At 39.0% G+C, this 20711-nt stretch overlaps 1 protein-coding gene and 1 pseudogene across 5 annotated transcripts in view; one reads left to right on the top strand and one right to left on the bottom strand.

Moving 5' to 3' along the window:
• CEMIP2 (cell migration inducing hyaluronidase 2) overlaps positions 1-20711 on the bottom strand; it is an 83042-nt gene that overhangs the window by 40976 nt on the left and 21355 nt on the right. For all 5 annotated transcript variants that reach the window (XM_070375771.1, XM_005887839.2, XM_070375772.1 and 2 more), the window contains exons 3-10: positions 16342-16482; positions 15209-15770; positions 11175-11344; positions 7222-7410; positions 5329-5498; positions 3806-4015; positions 3297-3502; positions 3086-3155 (exon numbers count right to left, since the gene is read on the bottom strand). In XM_070375771.1, coding sequence (XP_070231872.1) covers positions 3086-3155; positions 3297-3502; positions 3806-4015; positions 5329-5498; positions 7222-7410; positions 11175-11344; positions 15209-15770; positions 16342-16482 — 1718 coding nt within the window. The remainder of the gene's footprint in view (positions 1-3085; positions 3156-3296; positions 3503-3805; positions 4016-5328; positions 5499-7221; positions 7411-11174; positions 11345-15208; positions 15771-16341; positions 16483-20711) is intronic.
• On the top strand, positions 159-1424 carry LOC102278197 (phosphoglycerate mutase 1-like; annotated as a pseudogene).

Genomic DNA, 20711 nt, shown 5'->3' with positions numbered 1-20711 from the left:
TAAATCCTATATGTGCTCAAGAAATATTTGATGAAACATGAATGAATAGAAGACTGAAATGATTGAATGCCCAGGTCTCTGCCCTGTCAAGGCAGAATCTTATGCTTTATGTTTTTAAGAAAAACCACAGAGTCTGCGCCGCACCCCGAACCGCAGCCATGGCTGCCTACAAGCTGGTGCTGATCCGGCACGGTGAGAGCACATGGAACCTGGAGAACCATTTCAGCGGCTGGTAGGACGCGGACCTGAGCCCAGCCGGGCTCACGAGGCAGGCAGGCACTGAGAGATGCTGGCTATGAGTTTGACATCTGCTTCACCTCAGTGCAGAAGAGAGCAATCCAGACCCTCTGGACAGTGCTGGATGCCATTGACCAAATGTGGCTGCCAGTGGTGAGGACTTGGCGCCTTAATGAGCGACACTACGGGGGTCTGACTGGCCTCAATAAGGCAGAAACTGCTGCCAAGCATGGTGAGGCCCAGGTAAAGATCTGGAGGTGCTCCTATGATGTCCCGCCACCTCCCATGGAGCCCGACCATCCCTTCTATAGCAACATCAGTAAGGATCACAGGTACGCAGACCTCACTGAAGACCAGCTGCCCTCCTGTGAGAGTCTGAAGGACACAATTGCCAGAGCTCTGCCCTTTTGGAATGAAGAAATTGTCCCCCAGATCAAGGAGGGGAAAAGGGTACTAACTGTAGCCCATGGCAACAGCCTTTGGCGCATCGTCAAGCATCTGGAGGGTCTCTCTGAAGAGGCTATCATGGAGCTGAACCTGCCAACTGGCATTCCCATGGTCTATAAGTTGGACAAGAACTTGAAGCCCATCAAGCCCATGCAGTTCCTGAGGGATGAGGAGACCATGCGTAAAGCCATAGAGGCTGTGGCTGCCCAGGGCAAGGCCAAGAAGTGAGGGCAAGCAGCAGATTACTTTCCCAAGGATTACCCTCCTCCCCTGCCCTGGCCCACCCTATTCCTCTGCACCTCTCCCTGGCACATGTCCCACTGATGACATCTATAGGCATTGTAAGTTGTAGCTACAGGTGAGGACCAGCGGCTCCCAATTCCACATTAGCCATTTTATCTCTTGCTCCCACTCCCTTCATACAGTCTAGTCAGAATGGCACGTCTGGGGCATGGTCCTCAGTCCAAGCCGAGGGAAGACTTATCCAGAAGTGTTGAGAGGTCATCACTGGGGGATTTGATGGTGGTTTATTACTAAGGAGCTGCTTGAGTAGGGGACAGGGAGAAAACCATGCTGAGGTGTGACCAATGAGGAGAAGTAAGAGCCTGTTCGTGTCCCCAGAGGCCAGCCGGGCACAGTTGTTAGGTGACTCGGGGCTCCAGTCATTCCAGTGGAAGGTGAATGTAACCTGCATGGTGACTCAATCAAATATTCCTCCCTGACTCTAAAAGGCTGGATCAATCCTGAATGTTTTTGTGTTGCATTTACTTTAAAAAATATATATATAAATACAAAAAAAAAAAACCCTTCTGGGGTTTTTAGTGGCGGTTGAAATATTCCCACATGTGGTCATCAGCAAATAAGTCATTCCTTATACCATCATGGGATAAGCTCCTTGACTTCTAAGGTGTAGGAGTTCATCCTGCTGTGTGTTTTAAAATCCCTCCCCTGCCGTACTGTTTTGTGGCAGCGGAATGCCTCTTGATCATGTCCAAGTGTGTCTCTCACTGTGCCTGACTTCTGAATCATGTTACAATTGCTTGGCCCAGCACGTGGGCCCAGTACTCATTTGAGCATAACTGTACTAAAAATATCTTTTTTCCAGATCAGTATAAAATAAAGGAGTGATATGCAATAAAAAAAAAAAAAAACCACAGATGTAAATTCTACCATCACCCAGTGATACCTGTTTTCTGGCTATCTTGAAGAAATACTCCCTCCAGGTAATTTTTTCCTTTATTCTGGAAAACAATGATAGGTATTCCTTTCCTTTTTAAAGTGTTAATAGCCATGATGTATGTATATGAATATTCAGGTTTTGCTGGAAAGCTCATGTTTCTGTCCTATACAGTTTTCAGCATAGATATAATCATAATAGTATTATGTCTTAAAGATTCATTTGTACATTATAAATTAGCAGCTGCATTATAAAAACACTCAATTACAGATGTAAATTTCTCCGAGTTTATCCAGGAGACATTTCTGTCATCCAAAAATAGTTCATTTATTCTCTTAAATTATCCCTGAGTATATGTGAAACAATATAAGGCTCATAACTAGTACATGGCACACAGCTGAAGTTCCCTGGTGGTGCAGTGGCTAAGAATCCTCCCACCAATGCAGAGGTCACAGGTTCGACCCCTCATTCAGGAAGATTCCACACATCTCAGAGCAATTAAGCCTGTGTGCCACAACGACTGAGTCTGTGCTCTACAGTCCCACGCCCACATGGAGCAACTACCGAAACCCGTGTGTCTGGAGCCTGTGCTCCACAACAAGAGTTAAGCCACCACAATGAGAAGCCCACTCACCACGATGAAGAGTAGCCCCCGCTTGCTGCAACTAGAAAAAGCCGTAGAAAAGCAACGAGGACCCAGTGCAGCCAAAAATAAATACATAAATTAAATAAAGGCACACAGTTGAGTCCTTGCTTTACTAAGGAGGTGGAATTTCCAAGTGTATAAAATCCCTGTATTTAACAAAAAGGATATGCCCTTTGACCAGAATGACCATTGTCATAATATTCTACAGAATAACCCAGTCTCATAGGGCTTTTTTTACTCATGAACACATGACTGAAATAGGAGAAGCCAAAAGGATTGTACATAATACACTAAAAATACACTCTGGAGATGACATGATAACCCGATATACTAGCCCCCTCTTTTCTTCCATTTAGCATCTGTCTTTGTACACTCATAAATACTAACTGGCACAAATGATGTGAAGAAACAGAAGAACCATCTCAACCACAGCCTGCTCTGAGAGCTGGCTAAAATAAGCAGTACCAGAAAGCAAGGTGCTTGAGTTAGACTACCACACACTCTGTTGCATATACACATAAACCAGGACACTGACAAACAAGAATGCAAAAACACAGATGCACTTTAGTGTTATTTACCTGTGAGCCTGCAGCTGCATTATTAATCAGATTATTGTTGGGATGAGCAATCCAGAAAGTTGAAACAGCCCTGAAAGACATTTTTTTTAAGGTGATTTAAATATTCGTCAGGAAAAATCCCATCTTCTAAAAACCTCCCACTAAACATATCCCCAAAAGCCAACAGGCCTTGGCCATCACACGTGAGCTTTTCACTCCACCAATTACTCACATACAGTCAGTGGCAGGCACAGGGATATAATTTCCAAATACTTTTTCCCGCATGGTGATACACATGGAGTTATTCCGATCCGTGGGAAGGAGTGTGCCTGGTTTGGTGAGGAGTCCCAGATTGTGGAACAAAGTATTTCTCTGTTCAATACCATCTTCCAGAAAGAAACAATGACCCAGTGTGTCAAATCCGACGGTGTCTTTTATCTGCCAAAATACAAGTGTATAATGTCGTTGGTAACAAGACTGGCTGTGGTTGACAAGTGCTATTCATGAGGCATGCTGAGTACAAAAGCAAAAAATTTTCATCTTAGCTGATGGGGCAAAGTCAAATGTCAGGGTTCACTGATCTCTTAAGAGAACAGAGAAAAACAGCAGAATTCTCAGGAAAGCAGGACAGAGTAAGACTTGTGGCCCAACGGCTTACTTGTATAAAATTGACAAGTCATGGGAATGAAGGAGAGGTGACTGTTTTCATAAAATATATCAACACAATATGAGGTTACTTACCAGCAAGCCATTTGTCCCATGCACAGTGATGCACCTGGAGAAGCTGTGATGAATAGACAGGCCATCCACAAATGTTGCATGTCTGTACCCTCCTTTGTAATCCACATCTCCACACAGATGAAAATGAACAGGGTACCGCCCCAGGTGCTGCTGACCCATGTGTTTCAATTCCACATGAGAAAGATGGACTGAAGTAAAATTTTTCTTTATCTATAAGATAACCAAAAATCAAACTAACACATAAGCAAAGTAGCTTAGGGTAAAGTAGCTCAGAAGCAAAGTAACAAAATACATTGTTTTTTATTTAAAATATTTATTTGGCTGTATCAGGTCTTAGTTGCAGCGTGCAGGATATTTGTTGGGTGCATGGGCTCTCTAGTTGCCCTGTGGTATGTGGGATCTTAGTTCCCTGAGCAGGGATCGAACCTGAGTCCCCTGCATTCGAAGGCGGACTCTCAACCACTGGATCACCAAGGAAATTCCCCCAAAATATTGTTTTAATAGAAAATATCTGAAGGAGACCAGAAATGAAAGCATCTTTCTTTTACATCCTGTTTTCCTGGATCTCCAGCTCAGAATTTAGCAAATGCTTCTTTACATAAATGAATACTTTAAAGAGTAATAAAAAATAGCCTCTTATTAGGAATCAAGGAAAGGTAACCAGGAAGGCTACAAAAATGATTTTTGTATATATGTGTGGGTTTGTTCAAATATTTTGGTCATTTCCTATCTAGTCTTGTTTTTTCATTTCTATAATCTCCACTGAAGTTTGATAAATAATTATTTCTAAATCCTCCCTCAATGATTTAGTTAGCATATAATGTTGTTTACTTCTGTTTTTTTTTAAAAATGCCTCTATGATCCACAACTTAGGCAGTCTCAATATTTATAAACTCTGGATTTTCAATCACACTACTAAAAACAAAGTCATGACACTGACCAACATTTCAGAAATCAGCATAACAGAAACATAGCCAAAAATAATATCCTCCTCACACAAAACTGATTTTAAGACACATGTAGCCAAAATGCAGCCCAGGAGTCAAATAGATTAGTAGTACACAGAGCAACATTTAGTACATAAGTGCTCAGTACTTTTACAGAATAAAAAATCTGCATATAAAAAATATCTTTACAGAAACATATCTTGAATATGTACATCACTACTGCTTACCCTTTCATAATATCATGTTTAAAAAAAAAAACAAACCTGATCCTTTCAGAGATTGCATGCATGATACTGAGATTATTTGGTTTTTTTTGTCTTTATAACTGATTCTTCCCAATATAAATTGATTTCCTTCTTCACAGGACAATTCTTAAATGATTTAACTAAGAGTCCAGATCAACTACATGAAGATATAATGTTATCTTTTAATCATCTAAAATCTCCTTGTCATTGAAAAGAGAAATAAAATGTGATTTTAATAGCCATAAAGATGCCATTCCAAAACTTGAAAGCTTTGTCAAACATGTACTTAGCAGTCACAGTTTCAAAGAATTCATTAAATCCTTTTGCCTACCATGACATGTCCTCCAAAGGTATCATAATCAAAGAACTGACACTGATTTTCAGCATAGCATGAGTCTTCCATTTCTCCTCGGACAACAATATTCTGGGTAAGAATTCCAACCTCAGCTCTCATGTCTACACCATCTATAATCTCACCCATGTGCAGGAACTGAGGCATTTCTGGTCGATGAGGGCAAGGCAAAAATAACATCAGAACAAAGAAAACATAAAACTTATATCAAAAAGACAGTAATGTTTATCTTGTAACTTCAAGACATTATTAAATTTATTGTTTGTTTCCATTCTTCGATACCTCAGAACAAAAGAATCCCAGGAAGCAGAGATTTTATGGATTTTCTGCTCCAATCACCCACACTCAATGCCCTTAACCCTCACTCCCAACTATCAAACCCACACACAGAGAGCTTACTCCTCCCTAAAGTACTGGGTCAGCCAAAAAGTTCCATTTGGGTTTTTCCAGAAGATGTTACATAAAAAATCAAACGAACTTTTTGGCAAAGCCAATAGTTCAGTCTTCTCTTGAACAGCACCAATAATCTGGAAGCTAGCTAAGAATCCATGCTGTCTCTGCTTCCTGTCCATGTGCTCTTGTTCTACTCCCCTGAGGATACATGAATACTCCAGTGCATGCCGTACCTAGGAAAACTAATGATTTTGTAGATGTTGATAATAGGGTGGAAAGTTTTTTTTGCTTCTCCTTCAAAGCTAAAGTAACCTGCATTTGGACATTAACAGTCCAGAAATAACGACCTTTTCTTTCCACTTCTTATGCACATTTAAATCCCCACCTTTACTAAAAACTTAGAAACACTTTACCAATGAGCTTTTATCTGATCTTAACTATACAAACTCAGGAAGGAAAAACACAAATAAACCAAATAATGGAGATTCATTATCATGTATACTTGTTAGGAACAATGGGAATTTCCAAACTAAATTAATGCCAGATGGTATGATGATTTTTTAGTTTTCAGTTTTCTGCTTATGGCCTGTATGGTCAAGAAGGAAGAGTACAACACTGAGTGAAGCAGGAAAAAACTGCCAAGTGAGTCAATTTCATTTTTTTTAAAGCAAAAAAGTTTCCTTTAACCTTGAAAGTTCTAAAGTACCCACTGAGTGAGTACTTATTAAATAGTTACTCTAAATTCTTTTGTTTTGTATCATAAATGTATAATGCATAATTTGTATTACAGAAGCATGGAAAGCAATATAATGAATGAATGCACAATGAATTCCATAACTGAGGCAATGAAGGAAGAAGCTTTGCCTATCACCAGCCTCAAAATAAGTAACTGGTAAATGTCAGTCATCCTTTCTAAACAGAGATTACAGTAAGGATCCCACTGTATATTGCTCTCTCTCAAAAAATACATTCGTCAAGATTATGATAGGAAATGTAGTTTTATGAAAGTATCTTTTCGGTTTCATTTTAAATATTTGTGAGATCTACTTCTGGCCAAGAAAGCAGACACTCAAAGACTGTGAGTTTCATTTTTTTACATAAAAAAGAGACACTTCTATTTAAAAAATAAACCTAGTTTACTATTATCTAATAGCAGAAATTTAATAAAAAAGAAGTTTGAAAGCATCTTCAAAGAAAAAATTCAATCCATCTAGTTTGCATCTCTTTTTTTTTAAACATAGAAACTGGCATAAAAACACTGATTTGTCTATGATACATCATTAACAGCAACATTATTGCTTGATGACTACTTTTATCCAACATCCTCTGGGACTCTAGTGTTCAAAGCTCCCCACTGCTAAGACCTTCAATATTGATGACAATGATGGTGACAATGACGACTCAAGGAAAAACAAAGAATCCCAAGAATCGTATCTCAAGAAGAGTGTTTCCCAAGAAGCCTTCTGAGCAGTCTGATACCTTTGACTTTGACCTGGAAGCGGCTGCACTCAGGACAGGGGAGAAGAGTAAACTCCTCTGCTTGGTACATGGAATAGTCCGTGCTTGCGACCACAATCTGATCTCCGGGTTCCCAACTACTAACATCATCCAGCAGGTGCAGTTTTACTCCATCTATGGCCTCTACCCAGAAACCTGAAAAAGAAATACCTAGACCAAAAAGCAAGAAACAAAGTGATTTTTTTTTCTAAAATCAACCCCTTCAACTGATTCACAAATCGAAAGATAAATGTAAGCCAGCAATGCTTCAGTCTGACCCATGCACAGGAAATGATAGGACATGAACACACAGAATCTTAACATTAAATATAAAAGCTGGCCTTAGGTGATTTCTCACTTCTAGACCTCTGCTCATCATTTAGTCTCTGTCTACAGTGTCCATCCACTCTTAATTTACCAACCAAGATACTATTCATCTTATAAAGTTCAGGCAAACCTTTCTGGACTTCCCAAACATCCTCTTGGAAGTAACCATTCCTCCAGTATTCTTATTCTGTTATTTGACTCTGGTATGATTAGTATCATTCCAATGGGAAGACAGCTCACCTCCCTGGAAGCGACATCAGTGAAGGGGGCAAAGCACCATGTATTCACTGCTCTGTCTCACAGTGCAGACTCATCAAATGTCTACTGAAGGGATGAGTGTCCCCACGATCATCTGCAAAGGGACCTAAAGGCCACGTGATAGTGCCCCAGGCCAACTCAGCACCTTTCCTGGGGTAACATCAGACATGCAATCCAGAAACTACTAATCACTGATCTTTCCTGAGACCCCCTTCTGAAATTCAGAGTTGGTTCCCAACTAGGCAGATGGAAACTGAAAAGCTGACCCAACATCTCTCTAACTTGCACTCTTTAACATGCAACCAAGTGCAGAAGCTTCTGCACTGCTTCTACACTGTTCCCTGCTTCTCAAAGTGTCCATGATACAACCTGTCATGGTCCCAAACCTGATTTAATGCAAATGAATATGGAATAGATGGAAGCTATGGAAAATATGGAAATGTGGGGAAACACCATATTTCAAAGATATCTGTTTACTATCTGTATTTCAGTATCACCTTTCCAATTAATTGACAAACTACTCTGGGGCTACTTGAAGATACTGACCCTAAAAGTCAATGAGGTACTTCCCTGATGGTCCAGTGGCTAAGACTCCAAGTTTGCAGTGCTTGGGGACCCAGATTCCATCCCTGGTCGGGATAATATATCCTGCATGCCATAACTAAAGTCCCGCATGCCACAACTAAGAGTTGGTGCAGCCAAATAAATAAATTTTTTTTTAATTTAAAAAAATATAATAGTCAATAATAGGAATAAAAAAACTCATTTACTTAAGTTAGAGGAATCAAAATGCAGGATATTTAGGCAAGACACAAAGAATAATACAAATATCCTTACAGTCTTAGGGATACCTGATAATACCTAACCTGAGCAAGTTCTGAAATCTGCTCCATTAGACTGATCTACCATGCTTTCCTGTGTCTACAAAGCACCAAAACAAAACAGAAAAAAAAAGGAAGGAACCTAAAAATGTAAAGTGTCTTTTCTTTATGTTTCTTTCACATAAATACTAAAGCCCATAATGGAATTTTGTCTAAATAAAGATAATAACTATCAATGACAGTTAACAATTATTGGGATTTCACATACATAATAACCTTTCATCAAAACAACTTTGAGATAGAGGAACTATTATATGCATTAGAGATAAAAGAAGCAAAGGCCAGGGAGTCTGACTAATAGCTGAAAAAAGAGCCCACAATGAATGCTAATTTAATTCCAGAGTCCAATTTTCCTAACCTCTATATCATTCTTCCTTCCTAAGAACTAAAACAGGCAGGTTAAGAGTAAAGATAAGCCAAAATATCATGGTAGCAATGATAATCACTACCCAAAATTTCAGATTTAACCAAAAAGATTTATCTAAAAAAGGGAAACTAAGAAATATTAACTTTTTTTCATAAAAAATTTCAATGATGTTTTTAAAAAATTTTTTCTAGATAAATAAGTTTTAACTTAAAAGATCATTAGAATTTGTTTCTGTTAAAAAAAAAAAAAGCAAGGTTACATAGAGAAAAATCTGTATTATTCAACAATTCTTCACTTTTTTCTGGATGTAGAAGAAAATCCTTCCTGAGATATCTCCTACTGGCACTAGAACTGGAAGTATGAAAGAAAATACGTTCATCATCCTAGCTTCCTGGAGTGACTTGCTACCTCTTCCAGAAAACAGGAAACACTGAGAACACAGAACACAAACAATATCCTACAATAGATAGCCAGAATGTATACTTTCCCAGAAAAGAGCAGTCATTGGTAATGTGAAAATGTAAGCAAAAGTTCTCACAAAGGAAATGTTGACTCCAAGTTTGTCGTCCTTCTGCCTGGAATCTTACTGAAAGAAGTTCCACTAAACTCTTCATGCAAGTCCAAATTCCTGCTCAGAAATATTTCTCATCTACCTATGTTTTTTGCCAGAGGCCAACCATGATGTGGTTGAAAGAACAATAGTCTTGGAGGCAGAGAACTTAGCCTTGATTCCAGTCTCATCCATAAATAGATACCATCTCCTCACCTCAAACTCAGAAGGCTCCTTAAATGGAGCATGTGGAAGTCCCATTATATACCAGGAACTGTTTATCTGTTTGTTTTAAAGCAAAAGACTCTTTTTTTAATTACAAGGACACAAAATACAGTTATATCCCAAGTCATGTTTGCATTACTGTTAAAACGCTAACCTTTATTGAGTGCTTACTATATACTCTGTGCTAAAAATGTCATATTCTTCATGTTTGATATTCACAGCAGCCCTATGTGGTAGTTCCATTATTATCCCCACTTTCAGATGAAGAAACTAAGGGTTAGGAAGTTAAAGTTATATGCCATCATCATACAGTAAGCAAAAGAGCTGGGACATGAACCTAGGCATTCTGTCTCCAGAAATCCATTTCAGTGAATACTTTGCTACAGTACTGCTAAAAACAGAGGTATGTGGCCAGCCTAAAATAAACCTTTCTGGGTAATTACAGATGTAATAAAGCACCTTTTAATTACTCATTTGACATTAATTTTGGTATAATACTGGCTTGGAAAAGAAAGGTAGTGGGCAAGCACAGACAGGAGACTGCCAATTCACCTGGAGCCAAAAAAATCTAGCAGCAAAATACAGAAATTCTTCAGTGAATTTCCATTAAAAAAAAAGTCAGAGTATCATTGTTAGACATGATAGTTCTTCTGAAAGGTGGATTCTAATTTTCAAAATATGCTCAAGAAAAGTAAAGACCTAAGATAACTTTATAATATATTATTTAAGGAAAGGAAAGCAGGTTAAGACAAAATGAACACTAGGGGAGGGAACATAGATTTTAAATGCTAATTAACTCTGAATGATAGGGTGAAACATTAATTTTAATTTTGTACTTTTCTCCGTTTTCCAGTTTGTCTATAAGATAAACGTAGTAGCTGAATTATCATGAAAACATTGCTAAGAAAATGAGTAATTTGTTTACACAGCGTGTGTTTAAAGGTAATATTTGTCCATACAGCTATATAACAATAAGATCCAAAGTACAAAACCAGTTCACTATCACAGAACATAATAAAAGACAGCTCACATCCAGATTGGTTCGACTGATACTAAATCTAGGAAACAAATCCATTAACCACACCTAATGACTCAAGAATGAAGAACAATGTCCAACTGAGGATGCCTAAACTAGATCATTTTCTAATCCAGAAAAAAAAAGTTTTGTTTCAGCCTAAAAGATCAACTATAGTTGGAAAACTACAGGTTTCTTCTTCAACCAGTTGAGAAATCAAAATAGACTGTCATTTGAATACAATGTCACTTTAAAAAACGTCTGTCACAATACTTACCAACGTATTAACAAGAGTATAAACTGCTCGCCTACCTTCCTTCCATTCACTATAAGCTGTCACAGAGAACTTCTGACCATCCACAGTATAAAATTCTCTTTGGGCGAGAGCCTTCCCTCCACTACTATGATTCTCATAGTTTCTTACAGACTCATTGCAAGAAGTACTGCCACCATCAATGACACCAACCAAAGCCCAAGCTTGCCTAGAAGGAAAAAGAGCAGGTGCAACTGATTATTTGTTATGGTACTGACCCAAATCCCCAACACAGATGTTATGACAGGTGCTATTAATTCTATTTCATTTTTGTCAATCCCTCCAACTCTTTTTCCACATGTGGTTGCAAGTACAAACTTGACTGAAAAAACTGACATCACAGAAGGAAATGCACCTGGATTTTAAATCCCTGTTTGTCCAGTTCTGTAACAGGTGAAACACTGATTACTATGATTTCAATTAATCATTGACTTCCTCAATGCACACTCTTTTCATTCACATTATTTTTTTTTTTACTATTTTTTCTAATCTTCTGGCCACTCAACATGTGGGGTGTCAGTTTCCAACCAGATATGAAACCTGCATCCCTTGCATTAGAGGATAGATTCTTAACCACTGGATCACCAGTGTGTGTTAGTTACTCAGTGTGTCCAACTCTCTGTGACCCCAAGGACTGTAGCCCACCAGGTTCCTCTGTCCATGGAATGCTCCAGGCAAGAATACTGGAATGGATTGCAACTCCCTTCTCCAGGGGATCTTCCCAACCCAGGGACTGAACCCAGGTCTCCTGCATTGCAAGCAAATTCTTTACCATCTGAGCCACCAGGGAAGCCCCCATTTCTTTTTAAATGATTATTGTCTGGTCTCTTTTCCACTCTTATCTCTGCAATGTTCTCAAAGCTAACTACATAACAGAATCATATGGGAGCTTTAGAAACATATCCAAGCTTAGACCCAGCCCACACCAATGCAACCAACATCTCTACAGGTGGGGCCTACCATTAGTCTGTTTTAAACTTCCCCAGATGCTCTGACTGTGCAGCCACACTGGAAAACCACCAAGTTAGAGCAGGAGTTCTCAAACCTCATTGGTATCAGAATTAAATGTAAGGCTTGTTAAACCAGACTGCTGGGCCCCACCTTCTGATTGTTTGATGTGGGGCCATAGAATTACTGACAAGTTCCCAGGTGATGCTGATGCTGCTGGTCTGGGAACCACACTGAGAACCTGAGTCACAGGTCAGAGGTTAGAGCAGTAAGTGTCATCTTTGACTGCACACACTGCCAGTGGGGAGCGGGGAGGATGTCCTATGCTTCAGAGATCTGATGTAAATGATGTACAGTGGGCCCTGGGCATGGGACTTTTTAAGATCTCAGATGTGAAAACAAAGCTGAGACCACTGGGTTATTAGTTTAATATTATTAAAGCTATAGAATCACTATTCAACAGGTTTTTAATTTTATATGCTTTATAACTATTTGTTGAAAGCATACACTTGAAAAACACCATTTTATTACTGTGATACTGTGATAAACATTCCAGGGACTTTGCTCAAGCTTATGATCAAAGTCAATTCAAAAAAAAGAAAGAAAGAAAGAACAAAGACAAAACATCAGAAAATTAGCCTTAAGACTCCTGGTTTAAAACATGAAAAGAAAAATCTCAACTTCCTATTGTAGGGGGAAAAAATGCCAAATATAATCTATGCTAGACAGATGGCTGGATATTCACAGATGAAAGTTAACCAATGCATGCCTACATCCTTACAAATCCCACACCCGCCCCTGCATGGATTAGCTACTCTTTGGCTGACTGTGCTTTATAGCTCTATTTATATTCTTTGATACAGCAGAAAGAATCAAATGAAGAATGCTTCAATTTATTATCTCCTATATGAGGGAAGGAGAGGAAGACTATCAGAGGCTTCCTTTATTTACCAGAACTGCCTCAGCAACTATTAAACAATGTTCTATTCTACTGACACTATCTCCAAAACACTCCTACTTCCCTCCTCCACTTGAGGAAAATTTCAACGTGCCAGAACATTATCTTCAAAGGGGCATGTTTATGTACCCTGGAGATAATGGCAATGCAAAGGAACATTGGCAAAGGATCACAATTCTAATTTCTCCGTCAAATCAGCCACAATATTTTAAAAGGAATTTGAAAACAATAGGGAGAAGATTACCCCAAAAGTTAAACAAAACATTCAGAGCTAATGATCACACAAATCTAGAACAATAATGACATAAAGAAACAAAAGTTACTATCTCTGGTACTACTGGATAATGAAATAGAGTGGGTATCTGAGCAGACCATGCTTTCACTCCTAGGTCTATCAATTACAGAAATACCTGCACATGAGCATGAAGAGAAGCTCCAGTACTTTGGCCACCTGATGCAAAGAGTCGACTCATTAGAAAAGACTGTTGCTGGCAAAGACCGGGGGCAAGAAAAGAAGGGGGCGACAGAAGATGAGATGGTTGGATGACATCACTGACTCACTGGACATGAGTTTGAGCAAACTCCGGGAGATAGTGAAGGACAAGGAAGCCTGCATACTGCAGTTCATGGGACCGCAGAGTGGGACATGACTTAGCGACAGAACAACAACAAATATTCCCTGTGTGAGTAAAAAGAGTTTTAAAACCATTACAGACCCTTTTTCTTCACTAATTTTTGTCTTAACTTTCTCTACAACTTCTACAGATAATATTCCATTCCAACACTAACCAAAGGAAAAAATAATAACTAGATAAATCAACCATCAAAGGAAAAAAAGAGAAACTAGATCATTTCAACATGCCAGTTTTGAAGTTCTCTAACTTTTCACTGCAGATATCCCCTGACTTTATTGTGAATAGTAAGCAGAAAACTTCTGCTTTGTAAATGTTGAGCCAGCTACTTCCCCAGAACTGCATTAAGAAATCATGATTAACCAGAATATGGCACAAGAAGACAAGAATAAATTATAGGAATGAATACTACTATTTGGATGAACTTCCTAGCCCTCCAACTTGTGCCAGGGTCTCATAGGACAGTGCCAATCAAACAAGACTCAAATTAAAGGATTCAAAAAACAAAAGAAAAAAAGAGAAAGAAAGAAAAGAAAAAGAAACCTGTGCATGTTCCACCCCTCTTCATGCTTTTAAGACAACTTTTACACCTTAGCTCAGAATGGGGCCCTAAGCCCTGCCGTCCCTGGGATTCTCCAGGCAAGAACACTGGAGTGGGTTGCCATTTCCTCCTCCAATGCATGAAAGTGAAAAGTGAAAGTGAAGTTGCTCAGTTGTGTCCGACTCTTAGCGACCCCATGGACTGCAGCCTACCAGGCTCCTCCGACCATGGGATTTTCCAGGCAAGAGTACTGGAGTGGGGTGCCATTGCCTTCTCCCTTCCAACTCATAAGGTGCCTCAATTAGCCTGAATTTCATATGATCTTCAGAAGATACTATAAGAAGGAAGTCAATTTCCTTAAACTGATTGTTTTTCAGAACCACACTCCTGTTCTTAATTTTTCACAAGTTCAATGCTAAGATTCACAAAGTGTTTCGTAAATCAAAGCTTTGAAAAGAGCTTTGTAACCAGTATTCTGTCCTCCAATTCAAAGCAAGAGGCAACCAGACTTCCAAATTGTAGAGGCCATTCTGACACCTGACTTTCTCCATCACACTCTCCTCTCACACAGACACAGATTCAAATATGCAGGGGGAAGGAAAGTAAAAAAAAGATATGTATGGGGCTTCCCTGGTAGTCCAGTGGTTTGGAGTCCACCTACCAATGAGGGGAACATGGGTTTGATCCCTGGTCCAGGAGGATCCCACCAGCCAAAGGGCAACTGGGCCCTCAAGCCTCGACTACTGAGCCTGAGGGCCCTAGAGTCTGTGCTCCAACGAGAGAAGCCACCACAATGAGAAACCCAAGCACCACAGCTAGAGAGCAGCCTCGGCTCGCCACAACTAGAGAAAGCCCTTGCAGCAAGGAAGACCCAGCACAGTCAAAATTAAATAAATAAAAAATTGTAAAATATATCTTCATGCTAAAAAAAAAAAAAAAGATATGCATGCCTACCTGTAGCCCAGCCCTTGGATCAGCTTACTTCCCAGCCGGTCCTGGATCATTTGTATGGTTCCTTGTAAGAGGCTTTTAACAGCTGAATCTCCAACAGCTATGGCAACAATCCGTCCTGGATCCTGGTCTCTCAGGAATTTCTGAAGTCGCCTACTTTCATTTTGGAATTCATGGGTATCAAATCTCTCAATTTCCAAAATTTTGGCTGTGTCTTGATCAATGACCCTCACATTGAGGCCCCTGGAAAAGTCCTTTTTAAAGGCATAGGAGCCAAAGGTCAAGCCTGAAGAATTCAGAGTTCTCACCAACAATGTCCATGATGCCTTCTGTGTCCCATGTAATTCCAGTGTCCCGCCGGCTTCCACACCAATAAATTTTTTGCCAAATGTTGGCATACTTTCACCTTCATCTGACTTGCCATACAAGGCAATTGTCGCTTTGGATTTATAGCGGCATTTTTCTGCTCCAATATGAAGCGCCCCACCATCCTTGATCAGGATGTAATGAGTCCTCAAAGTAATATTTCTGGATCCATCTTTATCATCCCCAAATACAAGCAGTCCTGCAGGGAATAACACTAAGTAAGCCAGTTTCTGAAATATCTTTCTAAGATACAGAAAAATAGCTTTCATCTTAAGAGGGGAAAAAAGCACTTGCGCAGTTAAGTTGGGAAAAAGAATTTACTAAAAGTCTGCTTAGAAAATTGAATCTGTTTTAAAAACAAAGAAGTGGAGAATTCATATCTCAACACGCTAAACATGCCCATGTGTAAGAATTTCAATCCATTCACTTTAAAGGTAAATCATTTCTAGAAAAATATCTAAGACTCTACACATCTGAATCTCATTTTTACCTATATTAACCTACATTAATTCTCTCATCACTCTCCATAGTTGTAACAAAGATTTAGCTATGAGAAATGACCTTCTGGAGCTCTTTCTTTCTGTATAAATCAACGGTCTTGACTTGAGTGATTTCTAAGGCCCTTCTCACTGTTGAATTCTACGGTTCTAACTTAGGAATCTTTCCTGTCTCCACAGTTAGAGTGACACCACATTCTAAATGCCAATGATAGTTTTCTACATAAAGAACATCAAGTGTTGCTGTTCCCATAGACAGGGACCGTTACTTACCTCCATCCTGAATAACTATAGAATTCACTGTGGCATCTGAGGTCAGACGAAACATATCTCCTTCCTTGATAACAACTTGTTTTGCAGAATCTTGTCCTGGATCCCAGTTCCTGAGACGGGGGTTTTGATCTGGGCAATTCTCTATAAAACAAAGCAACATCAATACCCCATTAAACCAACAAGACACAAAAATACCTTTAGCCAAATTCAAGTACTGCTGTTGTTTATTGCAATTTTCAAGTAATGGGCTGACATATTTTCATTTCTTTCCATAACGATGGAATTCCTACCCCATCCCACCAAGCAGAGCTATGTCAAATCCTTTACTTCCTCAAAACATAAAAAAGGTTTCACCACAAAACCAAGTTGCTGCCATCTAGTTTGGGTCAGAGTCCAGTAAAAACAGAGTTCCTCTGAACTATCTACTCTGGAAACAAATCAACAGTAAGAGGTAAAACTCTGAATTGTGTTTAGAAAAGAAAAGAAGTTCACAACACAGTGATAGATTAAAAAAAAAAAAAAAAAACAGGAAAATTGCTAAGCAATATGTATATTAGGTCTTCCCAGGTTCCTTCCTATGCATGGTGAATCATAAAGCAGGTGATAATGGGACTTCCTTTATCACAAAGGCAGCTGCTGATAAATAGCGGTATCTTCAGACACGTACATTTCCCCAACAAAACTGCAAGAGGCAAATGGTCAAAAACATGACTTCTCATTTTCAGAGATGAGGAAACTACAGATTAGAGAAGCCAAACCCAAGACTACTCAGCAAGTTGAGTGATATGAAAGTTCCCCTTTAAGAAATGAGGTTTACTTTCCTTGCAGTGTTCCTTTGCTACAATTTGCCTCTTGAATACATGATTGATGAAAATCAAAAAGTATTTTGCATTGCCAAAGCCATTTAATGCATGAGACCTTTCATTTCTGCTATAATTTGGAAGAGGGAGGAAAAAATATCACACCAATTTTTTAAAATTTATTTTTAATGTTAGGATAATTACAATATTGTGTTGATTTCTCCCATACATCAACTTGGATCAGCCACAGATATATATATGTCCTCTTCCTCTGGAGCCTGCCTCCCACCTCTCACCCTATCCTACTCCTCTAGATTGTCACAGAGTCCTGGTTTGAGTTTCCTGAATCATATAACAAATTCCCACTGACTATTTTACATATGTTAGTGTATATGTTTGGAGAAGGCACTGGCGACCCACTCCAGTACTCTTGCCTGGAAAATCCCATGGATGGAGGAGCCTGGTAGGCTTCAGTCCATGGGGTCGCCAAGAGTGGGACACGACTGAGCGACTTCACTTTCACTTTTCACTTTCATGCATTGGAGAAGGAAATGGCAACCCACTCCAGTGTTCTTGCCTGGAGAATCTCAGGGACGGGAGCCTCGTGGGCTGCTGTCTATGGGGTTGCACAGAGTCAGACACGACTGAAGCGACTTAGCAGCAGCATTAGCAGTATATATGTTTTCATGCTACTCTCTCCATTATCACATCAATTTTGACCAATTAATGACCAAGTATAGTTATGGAGGACCAATTTGTCCACTCTGGACTAGACAGTGTAAAATTCATAAAGTTTATAATACATAAAATTTAGAATGAGCTCACAGCCCTTAGAGTTTTGTATGAAATAATACTGAAAAATATGGTAGTTTCTTTAGATGCAAAAAAGCTCAGAGAAAGGAGAGGTGGTGCTAGAGTAACTGAGAGAGCTTCAATAGAGCAGACCTAGATCCCCAAAGAGTGGACAGAATTTAAATAAGAGGAGCATGAAGGGGAGATATGAATACTAGAGATGCAAATATCCCTTGTGGTCCAAGTCCATTTGGTTGCTCATTTAGAATAGCCAGATGTCACCTACATTTAAACTAAGCAAAGATTAGAAAGGACAGGATACACTTGTATGAAGGTGGAAGGTATATACTACAGGATAATGTGAGAAAAAGTAGAGATACTTCATACATCACAAAGACACAGTTTTTTATAGGAAGTAAATTGTGATTCCTCATTTTGAACTTGTACACCACCAATGCAAACATCTATTTCTAAGCATTCATGTTGGTTTATGCTTTCTCTTTGAGGTGATAGTAACCACTACCATTAAAACTAGTCCTACTAGGTAAGACCTTGGCAATTACTTCATGGAATTAATTTTGTCCTAGCAGCTTCATAATCATTGATATTTAATTCTGATAAATCAATGATCATCACTAATATACTAAGAATAGTCAAACTTTTCAAAGAAACAAGAAATGTCTTGAATTCATTCTGACTTAATATTGAGGATTTCTTGAGCTTTTCTTGTACCTCCCTCTCTACCCATAAAACATTTAACTGGAATTCTCCATCATATCACAAGCAAATGTAGGTCCCAAGAAACAAGCAATGGACCCAGTTAGAGAAGAAAATTCAGAAGGAATCTAATCTCAAAAGATCTAAAGCCTACTATAATAATTATATAATTCCCCTAATTGTTTATAAATATTTATAATATTTATATTATATTCACTAAAAATTTTTTATCACCCAAAATTCCAATCTGTTTTTTTCCAGTAAAGTACATTTAATGAGAAAACATGTAGTCTGCAGAAAGCATCGAAAAATAGCTTAGCCAGCCCCACCTTCTTGGCTACCCACTTATTGAATAGTGGGATCCATTATTAAAGTTATGTAACAGCAGTAACCACAGTAGGGCTGATTCTGAAATATTTCAGCACCAGATCTTTCCATTGATATTCTGCCCTTATGCTGCCAAAATGTGAAACTAAAAAATATTGAGTCAAGGAACCACATCACCAATTCACTGTCTTAGCTGGAATATGAAAATGTCAATTAAAGCCACAGATTTTAGCTCTGGTTTTCCATAATCTAGCATCCATTTACTGCAGATTGCTTGGAAAGAATGAATCAACAGCAGTGAACATAGTTATTTCTCTGGAGAAAAGAGGAAAGAAGTCAATGGTATGTGCAATGAAAAGCAATGTTGCAAGTTCTTTATGTGGTCCACTGGCTTGGCCAACAAAGATGTTGAGAGACACCTCAACATCACTCTATCATACTGAATGAAGTATAAGTCAGAAAGAGAAAAACAAATATTTTATATTAACACAAAACATAGAATCTAGAAAAAATGGCATAGAGGAACTTATTTGCAAAGCAGAAATAGAGACATATCAAGGCAGCAAGGTAGGGTGGGATGGACTGGGAGACTGGGATTGACATACATACATTACAGTGTATAAAATAGATAACTAATGAGAACCAACTGTATAGCAAAAGGAACTCTACTTAATGCTCTATGGTGACCTAAATGGGAAGGAAATCCAAGGAAGAGGGGAATACATGTATACACATGGCTGATTCACTTTGCTGTATAGCAGCAACTAATAACTAACACATTATAAAGCAACTACACTCAAAAAAAAAAAAAAAAAAAAACCACATATACATTAAAAAAATAAAAAGTCAAATGAACATCTCTCTTACTTCAGGTCTACTTTTTCACAAGTATTGACATTATCTCCCCCTAAACCTTAAAGTCTTTAAGACCCTTAAATCACCCATGAAAACTAAATAGACTAATGTTTCTAAAGTCTTATAACCAGTAAGTCAAAGTGTACTAGTGACTCAGTAATGTTCAACTCTTTGCAACCCCATGGACTCTATCCCACCAAGATCCTCTGTCCATGGAATTCTCCAGGCAAGAATACTGGAGTGGGTAGCCATTCACTTCTCCAGGGGATCTTCTCAACCCAGGGATCAAACCCAGGTCTCCTGCATAGCAAGCAGATTCTTTACCATCTGATTCATTCCAGGGAAGCCTATAACCAGTAAAGGAAAGTAAAGGAAAGTGAAGTCGCTCAGTCGTGTCCAACTGTTTGTGACCCCAGGGACTATAGCTACCAAGCTCCTCGGTCCATGGGATTTTCCAGGCAATAGTACTGGAGTGGATTGCCATTTTTCTCAAATGTTATATCCATTTAAGAAGGCACTAATTCACCTAGAGCCAGACGTCCTGGAGTGTGAAGTCAACTGGGCCTTAGAAAGCATCGCTATGAACAAAGTTAGTGGAGGTGATGGAATTCCAGTTGAGCTATTCCAAATCCTGAAAGATGATGCTGTGAAAGTGCTGTACTCAATATGCCAGCAAATTTGGAAAATTCAGCACAGGCCACAGGATTGGAAAAGGTCAGTTTTCATTCCAATCCCAAAGAAAGACAATGCCAATGAATGCTCAAACTACCACACAATTGCACTCATCTCACACGCTAGTAAAGTAATGCGCAAAATTCTCCAAGCCAGGCTTCAGCAATACGTGAACCATGAACTTCCAGATGTTCAAGCTGGTTTTAG

The sequence above is a fragment of the Bos mutus genome, chromosome 8, assembly GCF_027580195.1.
Source record: "Bos mutus isolate GX-2022 chromosome 8, NWIPB_WYAK_1.1, whole genome shotgun sequence".
NCBI classification, from domain to species: domain Eukaryota; kingdom Metazoa; phylum Chordata; class Mammalia; order Artiodactyla; family Bovidae; genus Bos; species Bos mutus.
The sequence above is the reverse complement of the archived record's forward strand: the minus strand, read 5'-3'. Positions and strand labels throughout refer to the sequence as shown.